Source organism: Acipenser ruthenus, chromosome 35 (genome assembly GCF_902713425.1).
Source record: "Acipenser ruthenus chromosome 35, fAciRut3.2 maternal haplotype, whole genome shotgun sequence".
Taxonomy (NCBI): domain Eukaryota; kingdom Metazoa; phylum Chordata; class Actinopteri; order Acipenseriformes; family Acipenseridae; genus Acipenser; species Acipenser ruthenus.
The window spans coordinates 3,235,196-3,252,695 of record NC_081223.1 but is presented as its reverse complement, the minus strand read 5'-3'; the positions used below and the strand labels follow the sequence as shown (position 1 = coordinate 3,252,695).

The 17,500-nt window shown below is 46.4% G+C and overlaps 1 protein-coding gene across 1 annotated transcript in view; it reads right to left on the bottom strand.

Annotated features, from left to right (window-relative positions):
• Positions 1-17,488, bottom strand: part of LOC117395227 (ankyrin repeat and death domain-containing protein 1A-like) — a 30,566-nt gene extending 13,078 nt beyond the window's left edge. The window contains exons 1-9 of the mRNA XM_059007388.1: positions 17,453-17,488; positions 16,272-16,355; positions 13,862-13,981; positions 13,451-13,549; positions 12,878-12,982; positions 11,618-11,716; positions 11,025-11,120; positions 2,881-2,973; positions 1,623-1,721 (exon numbers count right to left, since the gene is read on the bottom strand). Of these exons, the coding sequence (XP_058863371.1) occupies positions 1,623-1,721; positions 2,881-2,973; positions 11,025-11,120; positions 11,618-11,716; positions 12,878-12,982; positions 13,451-13,549; positions 13,862-13,981; positions 16,272-16,355; positions 17,453-17,488 (831 nt within the window). The remainder of the gene's footprint in view (positions 1-1,622; positions 1,722-2,880; positions 2,974-11,024; positions 11,121-11,617; positions 11,717-12,877; positions 12,983-13,450; positions 13,550-13,861; positions 13,982-16,271; positions 16,356-17,452) is intronic.
• Between the last annotated feature and the right edge of the window lie 12 nt (positions 17,489-17,500).

The window sequence follows — 17,500 nt, the reverse complement described above, 5'->3', positions numbered from 1 at the left end:
ACAGGGTAATGAGACACAGCACAGGAGACACAGCACAGGAGACACAACACAGGGTAGTGAGACACAACACAGGAGACACAACACAGGGTAAGACACAGCACAGGAGACACAGCACAGGAGACACAGCACAGGGTAGTGAGACACAGCACAGGGTAATGAGACCCAGCACAGGAGACACAGCACAGGGTAGTGAGACACAGCACAGGGTAGTGACGGTGCAGCACAGGGTAGTGAGACACAGCACAGGGTAGTGACGGTGCAGCACAGGGTAATGAGACACAGCACAGGAGACACAGCACAGGGTAGTGAGACACAGCACAGGGTAGTGAGAGACAGCACAGGGTAATGAGACACAGCACAGGGTAGTGAGAGACAGCATAGGGTAATGAGACACAGCACAGGTAGTGAGACAGCACAGGGTAGTGAGACACAGCACAGGGTAGTGAGACAGCACAGGGTAGTGAGACACAGCACAGGGTAGTGACGGTGCAGCACAGGGTAGTGACGGTGCAGCACAGGGTAGTGAGACACAGCACAGGGTAGTGAGACAGCACAGGGTAGTGAGACACAGCACAGGGTAGTGACGGTGCAGCACAGGGTAGTGACGGTGCAGCACAGGGTAGTGAGACACAGCACAGGGTAGTGAGAGACAGCACAGGGTAATGAGACACAGCACAGGGTAGTGAGAGACAGCACAGGGTAATGAGACACAGCACAGGGTAGTGAGAGACAGCATAGGGTAATGAGACACAGCACAGGTAGTGAGACAGCACAGGGTAGTGAGACACAGCACAGGGTAGTGAGACACAGCACAGGGTAGTGAGACAGCACAGGGTAGTGAGACACAGCACAGGGTAGTGACGGTGCAGCACAGGGTAGTGAGACACAGCACAGGGTAGTGAGACACAGCACAGGGTAGTGACGGTGCAGCACAGGGTAGTGATGGTGCAGCACAGGGTAGTGAGACACAGCACAGGGTAGTGAGACAGCACAGGGTAGTGACGGTGCAGCACAGGGTAGTGAGACACAGCACAGGGTAGTGACGGTGCAGCACAGGGTAGTGAGACACAGCACAGGGTAGTGAGGCACAGCAGAGGGTAGTGACGGTGCAGCACCTGACAGCATTATAAAGCGCTCTTTATGCTAGACTCTATTCTCAAAGCAAGGAGTTTTGGCCATTGTTAACAGAAACACAGTACAGGATAAAGACCATACAGGGATATTTAATGGGACACACATGTCAAATAGTTAAGCAAAAGGGTTCAGACAGACTTTCTAAGTCTAAGTGCAATCAATCCAGTGTTACACAGAGTAGAAAGATAGCTGATGGCTGTTTATCAGTCATGCATTTTTCTTACAAAGTGCAGTCTGCTTTTAAACGGCATATGGGTAAAGTGGCAGGTAATCTGTTTGTTTCGCTGTCTGAATGTAAACATGCGTTTCAATGGTATGCCTGCAGAGTAATGAATACAGACAGGAGGACAGAGGCAGTCCTGTAGTAAGACCTCAGCTTGTACAGTCAGGTGTGTGTGTGTGTGTGTGTGTGTGTGTGTGTGTGTGTGTGTGTGTGTGTGTGTGTGTGTGTGTGTGTGTGTCTGTGTGTGTGTGTGTGTGTCTCTTACCTCTGTGGAAGAGTTGAGTTGTGAGCCTCTCTGCAGCAGCAGCCTGCAGATCTCCACGTGGCCCTGCTCCACTGCGCAGTGCAGAGCGCTGTAGCCTTTCTGAAAAGCATGCAAGCACACTTAACTCACTGCCATTTACTTCACCGTTCAATTACATTTTAAAGTTACAGCTGCGGTCAAAAGTATTGCATCACCTAGAATTTTAGGATTTGAGACAGAATTAAAAATAAAAAATAAACTATATGAACATAATATACATGATGTAATCAAAGAAACTACAAAATGATCCAGCAAAAGTCTACCGGAAGCCTTGTTCAGTATTTCATGTTAGATTTCAAAATGTCACAGTTTTCATTAAGTATACAGAATACTACAAAGTGGTGTGTAATTCAATATGTTAACGTAACATTATTCAGCAGGCTTCAACTTTATGTAGCAAAATGAGTTCATTCTAGGGTGATGCAAAACTTTTGCCCAGAGCTGTAGTTTCAAATGTCATTTGCATAGCTTTCTACACCCTTTCCTATGTTGTGTGTTTGAATCACACCGACTGGTCCTGGGTTCTCCTGCTCCAATATTAAGGTCCTATCATTGATCTCTGAATCTGCCTTTGAGATGCTCTGAGCAGTCTGGAGAATCCCAGCCTTCCTCATCCCATTCAAATCATCTGATTACTTTATAGATACAGCTGTGGCCAAAAGCTTTGCATCACCTTGCAGAATTAACACAAATTGCTTCATGAAGTCGAATGAAACATGATGAATAAAGTTATGTTAACATATTGAATTCTAATAGTTTTCCATATACTCAACGCAAAATGTGACATTTTCAAAATCTAACATGAAATACTGTTCTACTATTATGGCTTCCAGTAGACGTTGCGATAAATGTTGTAGTTTCTTTGATTACACGATGTTAAATAAAATCTGTAAATTATGTCCATATAGTTTATTTATATTATTTTATTGCGTCTCAATTCTAAAATTCGAGGTGATGTAAAAATGTTGGCCGCAGCTGTACACAGACGGAGAGTAGCTGGGGCTGACGGAGTTGAAAGGTCACATTGTCACATGATCTGAATGGAATGAGGCAGGCTGTTTAGTCCCGGCATTTCGAATTCTCCAGACAAGCTCAGAATCAAAGGCAGATTTGGGCTGCAGCTATAATACCTTCAAATAACTCAATATTGGAGCAACACATATTTGACCCAGTACGAGTCAACAGAAGCATAAAGAAAGAAGCCCTGAAGGTGACTCACATCACACAGAGCACTGAGGCTGCAGTCCAGCAGAGCTTCCACGCACTGGTAATGCCCTCCTTCTGCAGCCAGGTGCAGCGCCGTCTGCCCATCCTGTAGGTCACAGCGACACCTCAACACTCCACACACCCTCTATGAAAGAGCGAGGGCTCTATAGGACTGGAAACCTGCCACAAGTGAAACGTTTCCTCTGGAGCTTGTTTTACCTTCACTGGAACTACCACAGGGGGGTCTGCAGAAATGAACTGTTTCACTCAATTTTCAAGTCAAATAACAAAGACAGAATAACTAAAACAGAGGTCGGAGAACCATAAGGGCAAACTCAGACCACAACAGGGTCTCATCTGAAGTGCTTTTTAAAACCCAAAAAGTAATGACTAAAGCGAAGGTTTACAATTTTAGTCTACAGGTAACCAGTGTCTGAGGCAGATAGGTAAGTTTCTGCTTCAAGTAATTTTAAATTAACTACATTCAGTAACATTGTAAGGTGGTGTTGAATTAGGTGAGGTAGTGTGTGATTAGTACCAGGTGAGTGTGGTTAAATTGAATAGAAGTTGATTTGCTATTTGATTGGTTTCCACACAGTTTAGTTGTTTCTTTTCCCACCCAGTTGTTATATTAATCAGGCAGGCTATTTCTGCACCAGCATGAAGTGCCAGCAAACAGAAGAGCCTCAACAAAAGAGCCGGGAGTCTAACTGTGGGAGTCCAGCGAGGGGAGGCCTGCGCCGAGACGCTGTTCGACTAGATCCGAACCTAAAAGTGCTCTGTAAGATGCCATCTACTAGTCAGGTCTGTACCCTCCACCCCACCGCTCCCACTGTGCCTATTTGTCTCGTCTGTCCTGCTATGACTGTCTCTCACATCCCTGTTCTGTCCTCTCGTCCTCGTCCTCTGCCCTCTCTCCACCGCTGCTCATCCAACCCCTCTAACCTCATCCCTCTGCCTCTCCCCCCCTCCCGCACACTCTCTGGTGCACTCTGGAACTGTCACTCTTCTGCTAACAAAGCTGATTTCATCTCTGCCTTTGCCTCCCACCTCTCTCTTGATTTCCTTGCTCTCACTGAAACCTGGCTGTCCCCTGATAACACTGTAACTCCTGCCGCCCTGTCCTCTCTCTATGTCCCATACACCTCGTCTCACTGGACGGGGAGGTGGGACTGGTCTTCTCCTCTCTCCCTCCTTACTCTTTTCTGTCCCCACCGACCTCTCCTCACTCTCTGTTAACACCTTTGAATTTCATGATGTCCAACTAACCTCTCCCTGTCAACTCCTGCTAATTGTACTGTACTGTCCCCCTGGGCCTCTCGCTCACTTTCTAGATGAACTCGACTATCTACTCTCTACTCTCTGTCCGCTCCATCTCATCCAGAACTCCGCTGTTCTCCTGGTGTTCTCTCTGCCTCGCTTCTCCCATGCAACTCCACTGCTCCAATCACTCCACTGGCTCCCGATCACCGCTCGCATCCAGTTCAAGACTCTTGTACTAGCCTACAGATGCCTTGACCAGACTGCACCCAGCTACCTCCAGACCCTCATCTCTCCCTACACCCCCACTCGACCTCTCCGCTCCTCCTGCACTAGAAGACTGGCTCTACCTCCTCTACACTCCCCTGCCTCCAGAGCCCGCTCCTTCTCCACTCACTCCCCGCAGTGGTGGAATAACCTTCCTACAGATGTCAGGACTGCCCAGTCCCTGACCACCTTCCGGCGCCTCCTCAAGACTCACCTCTTCAGACAGCACCTGTAGAACTCCTCTTTTTTTCCCTCTGGACACTTATCACTCTTCCTTAAATGCGCTTTACTTGCTCTTATCTGCCCCCTATTTTTTTGTGTTTAATCCTGTACTTTAGAGTACTCTAATCTGTCAAGTGTTATTTAATCTGTAGTATTTTGTATTTAATTATAACCTAACAGAACAGTAGATTGGAGTAAAATATAGAAAACATCCACGGAAAAAGAAAGGCTATTTTTTAAAAATGTGGTACTAGAGGCGCAAAACAATTACATCCCAAAAGTAGACAAATCTAAATCTAAAACAAAATGGCAAAAATGGTTTAATAGATCCATTAAAAAAATATATTCAGTGAAAAAAGGCACTTTACAGAGCGTTTAAAAGAACAAGAACCAAGTAGACAGAAAGAGCACTTGGAACTGCAAACACAAGTCAAAAAGGAAGTTAGAAAGGCCAAGATAGAGAGAGAAATGAACGTTGTTAAGGGGGCTGTAGGAGGGCAATTGCCCTGCACGTGTGTTTAGTGTTGGTATAATTTGTATGGGGAAATGGGTTTATTGTGTGTCCTTTTGGAGTTGATTTGTTTAATTGAATTATTGTTTTACAGAGGGGCGCTCGATTGAGACTTGCTAAAGTAATGTTAAAACTTTACAATGCATTAGTAAGACCTCATCTAGAATACTGTGTTCATTTCTGGTCACCTCGTTACAGAAAGGATATTGCTGCTCTGGAAAGAGTGCAAAGAAGAGCGACCAGAATTATCCCAGGTTTAAAAGGCATGTCGTATGCAGACAGGCTAAAATAATTGAATCTATTCAGTCTTGAACAATACGCGGCGATCTGATTCAAGCATTTAAAATTCTAAAAGTTATTGACAATGTCGATCCAAGGGACTTTTTTGACCTGAAAAAAGAAACAAGGACCAGGGGTCACAAATGGAGATTAGATAAAGGTGCATTCAGAACAGAAAATAGGAGGCACTTTTTTACACAAATTGTGAAAGTCTGGAACCAACTCCCCAGTAATGTTGTTGAAGCTGACACCCTGAGATCCTTCAAGAAGCTGCTTAATGAGATTCTGGGATCAATAAGCTACTAACAACCAAACGAGCAAGATGGGCTGAATGGCCTCCTCTCGTTTGTAAACTTTCTTGTGTCTCAGATCCTATGCAGAGCTGAATTTGAAGGCAGTTGTTCCTGCTTTCATAAGAAAGAACATAAGAACATAAGAACATAAGAAAGTTTACAAACGAGAGGAGGCCATTTAGCCCATCTTGCTCGTTGTTCAATACTAGTGCCAGTCTGCATCTCCAGTATGTTGTTCAATGGGAGTGCCAGTCTGTGTCTCCAGTATGTTGTTCAATGGGAGTGCCAGTCTGCGTCTCCAGTATGTTGTTCAATGAGAGTGCCAGTCTGTATCTCCAGTATGTTGTTCAATGGGAGTGCCAGTCTGCATCTCCAGTATGTTGTTCAATGGGAGTGCCAGTCTGCATCTCCAGTATGTTGTTCAATACGAGTGCCAGCCTGAATCTCCAGTATGTTGTTTGGCATTTTGAGATGTGGTAGAGATTAAAACATTAAAACGGGTTGCAAAGTAGACCTTAAATTGAGACAAAACTACACAAGTAGGCCTACACAGGACACATAGAAAAAATAAAATGGCAACAGACAAGTGCAGTACTGCAGATCACCCCCCTGTGGTAGTTCCACTGTAAATATTTCATTTTTGGCTGTTACTTGTAGGATAAATTGTATCCTCGCTTTCCTCTGTAACCCTGACAGTAAAGGACCCAGGTAAGCTCCTGTGCAGCCCTGACAGTAAAGGACCCTGGTAAGCTCCTGTGTAACCCTGACAGTAAAGGACCCTGGTAAGCTCCTGTGTAACCCTGACAGTAAAGGACCCTGGTAAGCTCCTGTGTAACCCTGACAGTAAAGGACCCTGGTAAGCTCCTGGGTAACCCTGACAGTAAAGGACCCTGGTAAGCTCCTGTGCAGCCCTGACAGTAAAGGACCCTGGTAAGCTCCTGTGTAACCCTGACAGTAAAGGACCCTGGTAAGCTCCTGTGTAACCCTGACAGTAAAGGACCCTGGTAAGCTCCTGTGCAGCCCTGACAGTAAAGGACCCTGGTAAGCTCCTGTGTAACCCTGACAGTAAAGGACCCTGGTAAGCTCCTGTGTAACCCTGCCAGTAAAGGACCCTGGTAAGCTCCTGTGTAACCCTGACAGTAAAGGACCCTGGTAAGCTCCTGTGCAGCCCTGACAGTAAAGGACCCTGGTAAGCTCCTGTGTAACCCTGACAGTAAAGGACCCTGGTAAGCTCCTGTGTAACCCTGACAGTAAAGGACCCTGGTAAGCTCCTGTGCAGACCTGACAGTAAAGGACCCTGGTAAGCTCCTGTGTAACCCTGACAGTAAAGGACCCTGGTAAGCTCCTGTGCAGCCCTGACAGTAAAGGACCCTGGTAAGCTCCTGTGCAGCCCTGACAGTAAAGGACCCTGGTAAGCTCCTGTGTAACCCTGACAGTAAAAGACCCTGGTAAGCTCCTGTGTAACCCTGACAGTAAAGGACCCTGGTAAGCTCCTGTGTAACCCTGACAGTAAAGGACCCTGGTAAGCTCCTGTGTAACCCTGACAGTAAAGGACCCTGGTAAGCTCCTGTGTAACCCTGACTGGTAAGCTCCTGTGCAGCCCTGACAGTAAAGGACTGTGGCAATGTGCCCCGCCCCTGTGTGCATTTGTGTGATCTGTGTTGTATGTTGGATGTTGCGTGTGTTAATGTCGGTGTATAGATTGGTACACGGGATATAAACGGGTCTGTGTTTCACGTGTATTTAAAAAGTGTAGATTTGTATTTAGGCACGAGGAGAGCACAAATCACTTCACGTGCTGGTTAAATGTAATATGTGAGCACGGGGTTGCACAGAATTAATTCACGTGCTGGGATTCAAGTGAATAATTAATTAGTAATTGAATCCCAGCACAATAGTATATATAGACGCACATTTCTTGCACTCAGGGTTGGGTGTTCGGAAGAGGAGAACGGGTGAGAGAGAGAGGAGAGAGTTAAAGCAGTAAAAACGTAAAGTGTTTGTTCTCACCGTGTCTGTTTGTCTGTCCGTGCACCGTTTGTTTAGTGTTAGTCCGTTTTGTATGTCTGTTTATTTTGGCGCAAGTGCCGTGTCCTGTGTTTTTGTGCTGTTTGAAACCTTTTATTTTGTTAATAAACGCTGAGTGCAGCCATTGCACTCAGCTCATCATCACCACCGTCTCTGTCTGTGTATTCCTCTCTGGTCTGACGCCACCCACTCTGGCCGTCTTTGTGACACGTGGTGTCCTGCGTGGGATCGACAGCGCCTCCAGGACTCAGGCCAGAGCAGGAACCGCAGTTTGGATTTAAAAAAGAAAAAAAAAAAAAAAAAATGGCAGAAGACGCCATCAAAATGCGGGACTGGATGCTGGAAAATGCTGGGCTGGAGGCCCAGTCTATCCCAGTAGTCGTCCAGTTCCTGGAGTTTATGGATAGGGAACGATGGGAGGCTTATGCAAGGGAACAGACCGTAAGCACCTGGGAGGAAGGTGTGGGGTTGGTCCTCAGCTACCTGGAGGCAATGATAAACGGAACAGCAGCCCAGGTAGCAGGACCACCAGCAGAGGAGTACCTGCTGTCCCCATCTCCACCAGCAGAGGGTGAATGCCTGCTGGTTTTGGGTCCACAGCCCAAGCGGGAGGAGCCCGAACGTCCTACGCCTGAGCGGGAGGAGCCCGAACGTCCTATGCCTGAGTGGGAGGAGCCCGAACGTCCTACGTCTGAGTGGGAGGAGCCCGAACGTCCTACGCCTGAGTGGGAGGAGCCCGAACGTCCTACGCCTGAGTGGGGGGAGCCCGAACGTCCACAGCCCAAAAGGGAGGAGTCGGTGCGTCCACAGCCCAACAGGGAGGAGTCGGTGCGTCCACAGCCCAACAGGGAGGAGTCGGTGCGTCCACAGCCCAACAGGGAGGAGTCGGGGCGTCCACAGCCCAAAAGGGAGGAGTCGGTGCGTCCACAGCCCGAAGAGAGGGAAGTCGGGGCTTCCACAGCCCTAGGACCCAAGCTGCCAGCAGAGGGTGAATACCTGCTGGTCCCACCTCCACCAGCAGAGGGTGAATGCCTGCTGGTTCCACCTCCACCGCAGTGGGAGGACTGCTTGCCCCTCCCACCTCCACCAGCAGAGGGTGAATACCTGCTGGTTCCACCTCCACCAGGAGCAGAGGAGCTGGAGCTGCCTCTGCCTCCACCACCGCCAGGAGCAGAGGAGCTGGAGCTGCCTCTGCCTCCACCACCTCCAGGAGCAGAGGAGCAGGAGCTGCCTCTGCCTCCGCCACCACCACCGGAAGGAGCAGAGGAGCAGGAGCTGCCTCTGCCACTTCCAGGAGCAGAGGAGCAGGAGCTGCCTCTGCCTCCACCACCGCCAGAAGCAGAACAGCAGGAGCTGTCTCTGCTTCCCGTACTTCCACCACGGGGAGTACGGTGGCCGGAGCCCCAGAAAGGGGAGCTGTCGGCCACAAAGAAGGGGGAGGAAGTCTGGAGACCACCAACCCCAGCAGCAGTTTCGCTGCCAGAGATCGTGGGGGAGGTCCGGAGACCTGCTCCCACTGCAGCTTCTTCGCTGCCGGCAGTACTGTGGTCGGAGCCCCACCAAGGGGAGCTACCGGCTACGAAGGAAGGGGGTGAGGTCAGGAGACCAGCATCCCCTGCAGCAAGTTCGCTGCAAGCATGGACCAGCAGGCTGTCAGCCGTGCCACTACCGGCAGGGGTGCTGACAGCATTGCCAGCCAAGGGCCCACTGAAGCCTCCCTTCCCAGCCCGAGACTTTGTCCTGGACTGCTGGATTTTTAAGGGGGGAGGTGGCCGTTGAGGCCATGTGTGCTGCGCACAAGGGGGGGTATATGTGGCAATGTGCCCCGCCCCTGTGTGCATTTGTGTGATCTGTGTTGTATGTTGGATGTTGCGTGTGTTAATGTCGGTGTATAGATTGGTACACGGGATATAAACGGGTCTGTGTTTCACGTGTATTTAAAAAGTGTAGATTTGTATTTAGGCACGAGGAGAGCACAAATCACTTCACGTGCTGGTTAAATGTAATATGTGAGCACGGGGTTGCACAGAATTAATTCACGTGCTGGGATTCAAGTGAATAATTAATTAGTAATTGAATCCCAGCACAATAGTATATATAGACGCACATTTCTTGCACTCAGGGTTGGGTGTTCGGAAGAGGAGAACGGGTGAGAGAGAGAGAGGAGAGTTAAAGCAGTAAAAACGTAAAGTGTTTGTTCTCACCGTGTCTGTTTGTCTGTCCGTGCACCGTTTGTTTAGTGTTAGTCCGTTTTGTATGTCTGTTTATTTTGGCGCAAGTGCCGTGTCCCGTGTTTTTGTGCTGTTTGAAACCTTTTATTTTGTTAATAAACGCTGAGTGCAGCCATTGCACTCAGCTCATCATCACCACCGTCTCTGTCTGTGTATTCCTCTCTGGTCTGACGCCACCCACTCTGGCCGTCTTTGTGACAGGACCCTGGTAAGCTCCTGTGCAGCCCTGACAGTAAAGGACCCTGGTAAGCTCCTGTGTAACCCTGACAGTAAAGGACCCTGGTAAGCTCCTGTGTAACCCTGACAGTAAAGGACCCTGGTAAGCTCCTGTGTAACCCTGACAGTAAAGGACCCTGGTAGCTCCTGTGTAACCCTGACAGTAAAGGACCCTGGTAAGCTCCTGTGTAACCCTGACAGTAAAGGACCCTGGTAAGCTCCTGTGCAGCCCTGACAGTAAAGGACCCTGGTAAGCTCCTGTGCAGCCCTGACAGTAAAGGACCCTGGTAAGCTCCTGTGCAACCCTGACAGTAAAGGACCCTGGTAAGCTCCTGTGTAACCCTGACAGTAAAGGACCCTGGTAAGCTCCTGTGTAACCCTGACAGTAAAGGACCCTGGTAAGCTCCTGTGTAACCCTGACAGTAAAGGACCCTGGTAAGCTCCTGTGCAGACCTGACAGTAAAGGACCCTGGTAAGCTCCTGTGCAGCCCTGACAGTAAAGGACCCTGGTAAGCTCCTGTGTAACCCTGACAGTAAAGGACCCTGGTAAGCTCCTGTGTAACCCTGACAGTAAAGGACCCTGGTAAGCTCCTGTGTAACCCTGACAGTAAAGGACCCTGGTAAGCTCCTGTGTAACCCTGACAGTAAAGGACCCTGGTAAGCTCCTGTGTAACCCTGACAGTAAAGGACCCTGGTAAGCTCCTGTGTAACCCTGACAGTAAAGGACCCTGGTAAGCTCCTGTGTAACCCTGACAGTAAAGGACCGTGGTGAGCTTGCAGAGATGGGTGCAGGTATTCAGGGGGTGTTCAGCTCTGATTCAGATCTGGAGACAGAGAGAGAGGCACTGACCTGGTTTCTTGCTCTGGGATCCATCACCTCTATTAATTCATGCAGCACCAGAGCAAAGCCATTCTTCGCTGCGAGATGAAGCCCATTGTTTTGTTCCTGGATAGAAATGTGACCTGATTAGTATTCTCTTCAGGGCAGTCCTGTGAGTGTGTGTGCTAATGCCAGGGTGCCATATAGAGCACTGTATAAGGTCAACTAGAACAAAAACAAAGCATATGCTGGGGCAGGATCAAAGGAGAATGTTAGATATTACTTTTTAAAAATGTAATCATGAAAAGTAATCTGACTACTTTTCAGGGTCAAAAGTAACAGAGATTACTTTTTTTACTTCAATTGGAAATTGTGTAGAATCTGCAGTTTTCCTTAAGTATCTTGGGTTATTTTCTCTACCTAACTAAAACTCTTTGTAAAACTCAAGTACAAAACTCTTAGTGCTACGATTGGATATATAATTTTGAAACTAATAAAATGCAATAAGTAATTAGTAGTATACTGTATAACTTCTATAAGAAAGTAATCAGTAACTCCAAGTACATTACTTTTTCAAAGTAATATTATCATCCCGAGGAGGGGAGCTGTACCTCAAGGCTTACCTGGTCTGTCACTGTGATGTCACAGCCAAGCCCCAGGAAGCACTGCACCACGGGTAGTCTCCCATTCTCCGCAGCGAGCAGGAATGGAGTTTTACTGAGCTGCCAACAAACAAACACAGTTACAGCTTCCTTTGTGCACAATTACTTTCCAATTAAATACTGCAGCATTCAGTTAGGGGATTCTTGCCTCGCGCCGGAGCCAGTGCTCCTTGTGGAATCCCCAGTGACTTTGCACAGCCAGGACCTCTTCGCTCCACTGACTGTGTGACTCTCCCTGCACACCACGCGGCCATGCCTTTACCAGGGGAGACACTCAGGGACCCCTGCACTCCCTGACTGTGTGACTCACCCTGCACACCACGCGGCCGTGCCTTTACCAGGGGAGACCCTCGGGGACCCCTGCACTCCCTGACTGTGTGACTCACCCTGCACACCACGCGGCCTTGCCTTTACCAGGGGAGACCCTCGGGGACCCCTGCACTCCCCTGACTGTGTGACTCACCCTGCACACCACGCGGCCGTGCCTTTAGCAGAGGAGACCCTCGGGGAGCCCTGTGCTCCCCTGACTGTGTGACTCACCCTGCACACCACATGGCCATGCCTTTACCAGGGGAGACTTTCTGATTACAGGCATGTCTAACTGAACGCAGTAGGGATTCAAGGAAATACATGCACATGGATTAGGGAGTGGTTAACATGTAGAGAACAGAAAGTACTGATTAGAGGAGAAACCTCAAAATGGAGCGAGGTGACCAGTGGTGTACCACAGGGATCAGTATTAGGTCCTCTGATATTCCTAATCTACATTAATGATTTAGATTCTGGTATAGTAAGCAAACTTGTTAAATTTGCAGACGACACAAAAATAGGAGGAGTGGCAAACACTGTTGCAGCAGAAAAGGTCATTCAAAATGACCTAGACAGCATTCAAAACTGGGTAGACACATGGCAAATGACATTTAATAGAGAAAAGTGAAGCTGCTTGATGAGATTCTGGGATAAATAAGCTACTAACAACCAAACGAGCAAGATGGGCCGAATGGCTTCCTCTCGTTTGTAAACTTTCTTATGTTCTTATGAAGGTCTCACAGCCATGCGGTTTCCTCTGAAGGTCTCACACAGCTATGCGGTTTCCTCTGAAGGTCTCACAGCCATACGCTTTCCTCTGAAGGTCTCACAGCCATGTGCTTTCCTCTGAAGGGCTCACAGCCATGCAGTTTCCTCTGAAGGTCTCACACAGACATGGGATTTGCCTCTCACCTTGTCCATCTTGTCCAGGGGCATCTCATCCAGGTCCCCCAGTATGTAGTTGATGATGTCTAAGTGGCCCATAGCAGCGGCGCAGTGCAGCAGACCCTGCCCTGTCTGTGACAAACACACAAGCACAGACATATCACATTGCTGATAGACTGCCATTCACAGGGACATTATGCACACGTTATAGCAAACACGTATCTTCATTTTAAAACCGAAATCTGGTTACACTAAGTTCAAGAAATTTTCAGTTTGCATGTCACAGCCTAAGCGATCCATATCTAAAATAAAGCCTAAAAACACATTTGTTCGGTTTATAACAGTGATAATACCCTCCGCAGTGGTCATTGCCTGTAGATAACTGACCTTGTCTTTCAGTAAGTTGCCGTGGTTAATTATCAAGCAGGTAATGATGGATGCGTCAGACATTGCACAATAAGCAGTCATTTGTATTAGTAATGACACAGACACTTCACTGAAATGAAGGGCTTGTAAATGAACAGGGTTCACAGTAACTAGGTTCTCAAGTTTTCCAGTTCTGGTGCCTGGAATGAAAAGGACTGCAGTGGAGCAGAGTACCGAGTTCTCGTGTGTGACGGTGGCTCCAGCGTTCACCAGCATCTGCAGGATTCGGATGTGCCCAAACCAGGCCGAGTACATGGCTGGAGTCATCCCAAACTAAAAGGAAAGAACATGGGAAAACACGTCACTGAAAGAGGTGTGTGTGGGGAGCAGGAGCCACAGCAGCAGAGGCAGTCCTGCAGGTCAGGCTGCTTCAGGAGGCACCAGAGTGGATCAGCCATGGCAACAGAGAGCTGGGGCCGTAGTGATGGACAGAGTGGAGAGAGGGTTAGAGAGGCTCAGTAATATGAATGACTGAATGGATCCCTTGTGGAGTCTATACAATGTTGTGTCAAGGCTATGATCAGGGCAAACAGCAGCCCAGCCCCTGAGCCAGGATGTCTGATGGAATGAGATCCCCTGACCCACCTTGTCCTCCAGGTCCACAATGGCTTTGTAGTGGATCAGGGTCTGGACTGTCAGCTCGTGGCCTCTTGCAGAGGCCCAGTGAAGAGCAGCTCGATTTGCCTGCCTCAAGAAATCAACACACTGCAGTCAAAAAGACAGCAATACACTACAGAAATCAACACACTGCAGTCAAACACACAGCAATACACTACAGAAATCAACACACTGCAGTCAAACACACAGCAATACACTACAGAAATCAACACACTGCAGTCAAACACGCAGCAATACACTACAGAAATCAACACACTGCAGTCAAACAACAGCAATACACTACAGAAATCAACACACTGCAGTCAAACACGCAGCAATACACTACAGAAATCAACACACTGCAGTCAAACACACAGCAATACACTACAGAAATCAACACACTGCAGTCAAACACACAGCAATACACTACAGAAATCAACACACTGCAGTCAAACACACAGCAATACACTACAGAAATCAACACACTGCAGTCAAACACGCAGCAATACACTACAGAAATCAACACACTGCAGTCAAACACACAGCAATACACTACAGAAATCAACACACTGCAGTCAAACACGCAGCAATACACTACAGAAATCAACACACTGCAGTCAAACACACAGGTATACACTACAGAAATCAACACACTGCGATCAAACACACAGCAATAAACTGAAGAGACCAACCTGTTCACATGGCAGCGATTTTCTGTTTCTGCAACTTCAGTAACATTTTCTTAAAGGTACCAGATATGTGTGTGTTTTGTTTTGATATCTGAACACTGGAATTAGGTGTGGTGTTTCATGCGCGGGTTGACATCTGTACACAGGGTAAGATGTACAGCTCCGGCCAAACGTTTTGCATCACCTAGAATTTTAGGATTTAGACATACTGATATATATATATATATATATATATATGAACATAATTTAGATCTTTTATTTACAGTTTTTCTCAATTGATTTGGCACATTTTTTAAAACAAAGTTCAATTTTCTCAAAACAGTTAACACAACCATTGCAACTCTTGATTTTTTTGCAAAACTATTAGTAAGTTCTCATTGTTTTCACACAAGTTGCAAAACCAAAAACACATTTTTGCAAAACACTTCACACAAAACTCTACATTAAGATAAACTTTCATGTGAGATTGCCTAGATGTCACATTTACAATTACATGTTCTCAATCTCAAGTACAATTATGTCAGGTGGATACATTCACAAAACACTTAAGCTAATGCAACTTGCTTAATTGTTCAATCATCAATCAGCCCTCCATTATGTATAAAAGGAGTCACATGTGAACTAAACTTTGTTGGTAAGCAATGGAGCAGGACCAAATACAGCAGGAGAGAGCTGGAGGAAGAGGAGGAGGTAGAGGGTAAGTCAGAAGAAGGATCTCGAATGACTTGAGGGCGACTATAATTGATTATGTCATCAATCGTGGTCTAACCTTGAGAAAGACTGGGCAGAGGGTCCAACCAAATGTGAACAGATCTACAGTAGCTTCAATCATTTGTAAATTCAAGAATGAAAATAGGTAAGTGGCCATTGCCAGGTATGAACCACTACTGTGAATTGTACATTGCTGTATATTACAGTACACAATGGTTTTGAAAAATTATACAGTAATTTGTTCAGTAACAATTTACATTAACTCTACCTTCATAACACATTCATAATGCACTCAAAAAGCATTACATTACAGTTACGTAGAGCGTTATGAATGCTTTATGGTAACGATTTATATTAACTCTACCATATAACTTGTTATGTGGCTATTATGTAATAAACAAAAGAACATATTCATGTATGTATCATGAACCATTCAGGATGGATTCATAAGCTTATGAATGCATTATGAATGCATTATGAAGGTAGAGTTAATGTAAATCGTTACCATTTGTTCTCTGTTTTTCCCAATTATACTGTAATTTTCTCAATTGAATACTTTGTTCCCATTCATTTTTAGAATGGATAAAAGACCACCTTCAGGGGGAAGAGGACGGCTCTTCACTGAGCAACAAGAAACAGCAATAGTAGATATGTCATCCAAAACAATGAGATCAGTTTGAAAAATATACAGCAGAGAATCATCCAGGACAATGAAGTTTTCACCAACATTCATCATTGTAGTTTAGCCACAATTGATCGTGTCCTGAAAAGGAATGCCGTCCGAATGAAGCAGGTCTACAGGGTGCCATTCGAAAGAAACTCTGCCAGAGTGAAGGAGGCAAGGTTTCAGTATGTTCAAGTAAGTAATGTTCTGTATTCCTCTCTGTTCAACTGCATACATGACACCGTAAACTACCTAACTACCTTGTTTTTTTATGTACTGTGAAATTACTGTATTTTGGAAGGTTTAATGTTACTACCATAATTACTAACTGTACCGTATGTTCTCCTAGAGGATAATGGAGCTTGATGCCAGCCTCACTCATCACAAGCACGTTTACGTAGACGAGGCTGAATTCAACCTTACGAAGAAAAGACGAAGAGGGAGAAATGTCGTTGGTCAGTGCGCCACGGTGCAGGTCCCTGGTCAGCGTGGAGGGAATGTGACCATATGTGCAGTCATTTCAAGAAACGGGGTAGTGGCTCGTAATGCCGTTTTGGGCCCCTACAACACTTCCCTTCAATGGGAACCTCATTCCACCGGAAGAGTGAGAGCTGGAGGGGCTGGAATTGACTACGTTTGTTATAGTGTGGGACAATGTCCGTTTCCACCATGCAGCACTGGTGTCACAGACGGTTCGGGCACGTCCCTTTTGTGCTGTAAGCCATTAGATCCTTTTGCAAGTAAGGCCTTGGTTGCAAGGTTGTGCGGTTCTTTGATGGACCCAGATTCAGTTAAAATGTGTTTGCCCACTGACGATGGGAAAGAGAATGTGGGGATGGGAGCCCAGCTAACAAGATTGAAGTTTTTGCAGGTATCAGGCTTTTAAAGACTGTCACCCACACCTGTGAGCAGAAACTGACCCAAGACTGTCACAGCTACTGGAAGCAGGCTGATCTTTGGGATACAAATTGAACATTTGTGAAACTGCAACAAATATTGTAATGACTGTAATGTGTTTTAAAGTATATACAACCATTAGAAAATATTATTAGCAGATCTGTGTAAGGCCTGTGAGAAGGAGTTGGTCAGACTGACCTGCTGAAAGTTCCAAACCTCCCTTATCAGGAAAAGGCATATTTTTTAATTGGACTCAGAGTCTCAAAACATTCTGGTCCAGCGAGAGCGGAATGGCAGAATCTATGGAGCACAGTTAATATGCTAGAAGCAATCGAACTAGGTTTGATTATAGTAAAAAAAAACAAAAGTATTTAAATAAATAAGAAACCTAATATAATGACATTAAGTAAATGTATGAGCAGTCCTAAGTTTTAATATTCAAGGTTGCATTTGCTGCTAATTAAAATGAAGTAAAATAGAATTGCAGTTTATAAGAGATTGCTATATTGACATATCTGAATTACAACTACATGTTATAAAATAATTTAAGGTATGGACTGTAACTCTAACAGAAAACTTGCTGAAGAAATCCAGCTAATGTTGTAACCTCGTTCTTACCTGCTTGTGGTACAGGCAGTGTTGAAGATGACTCATTGGTGTTGGCCG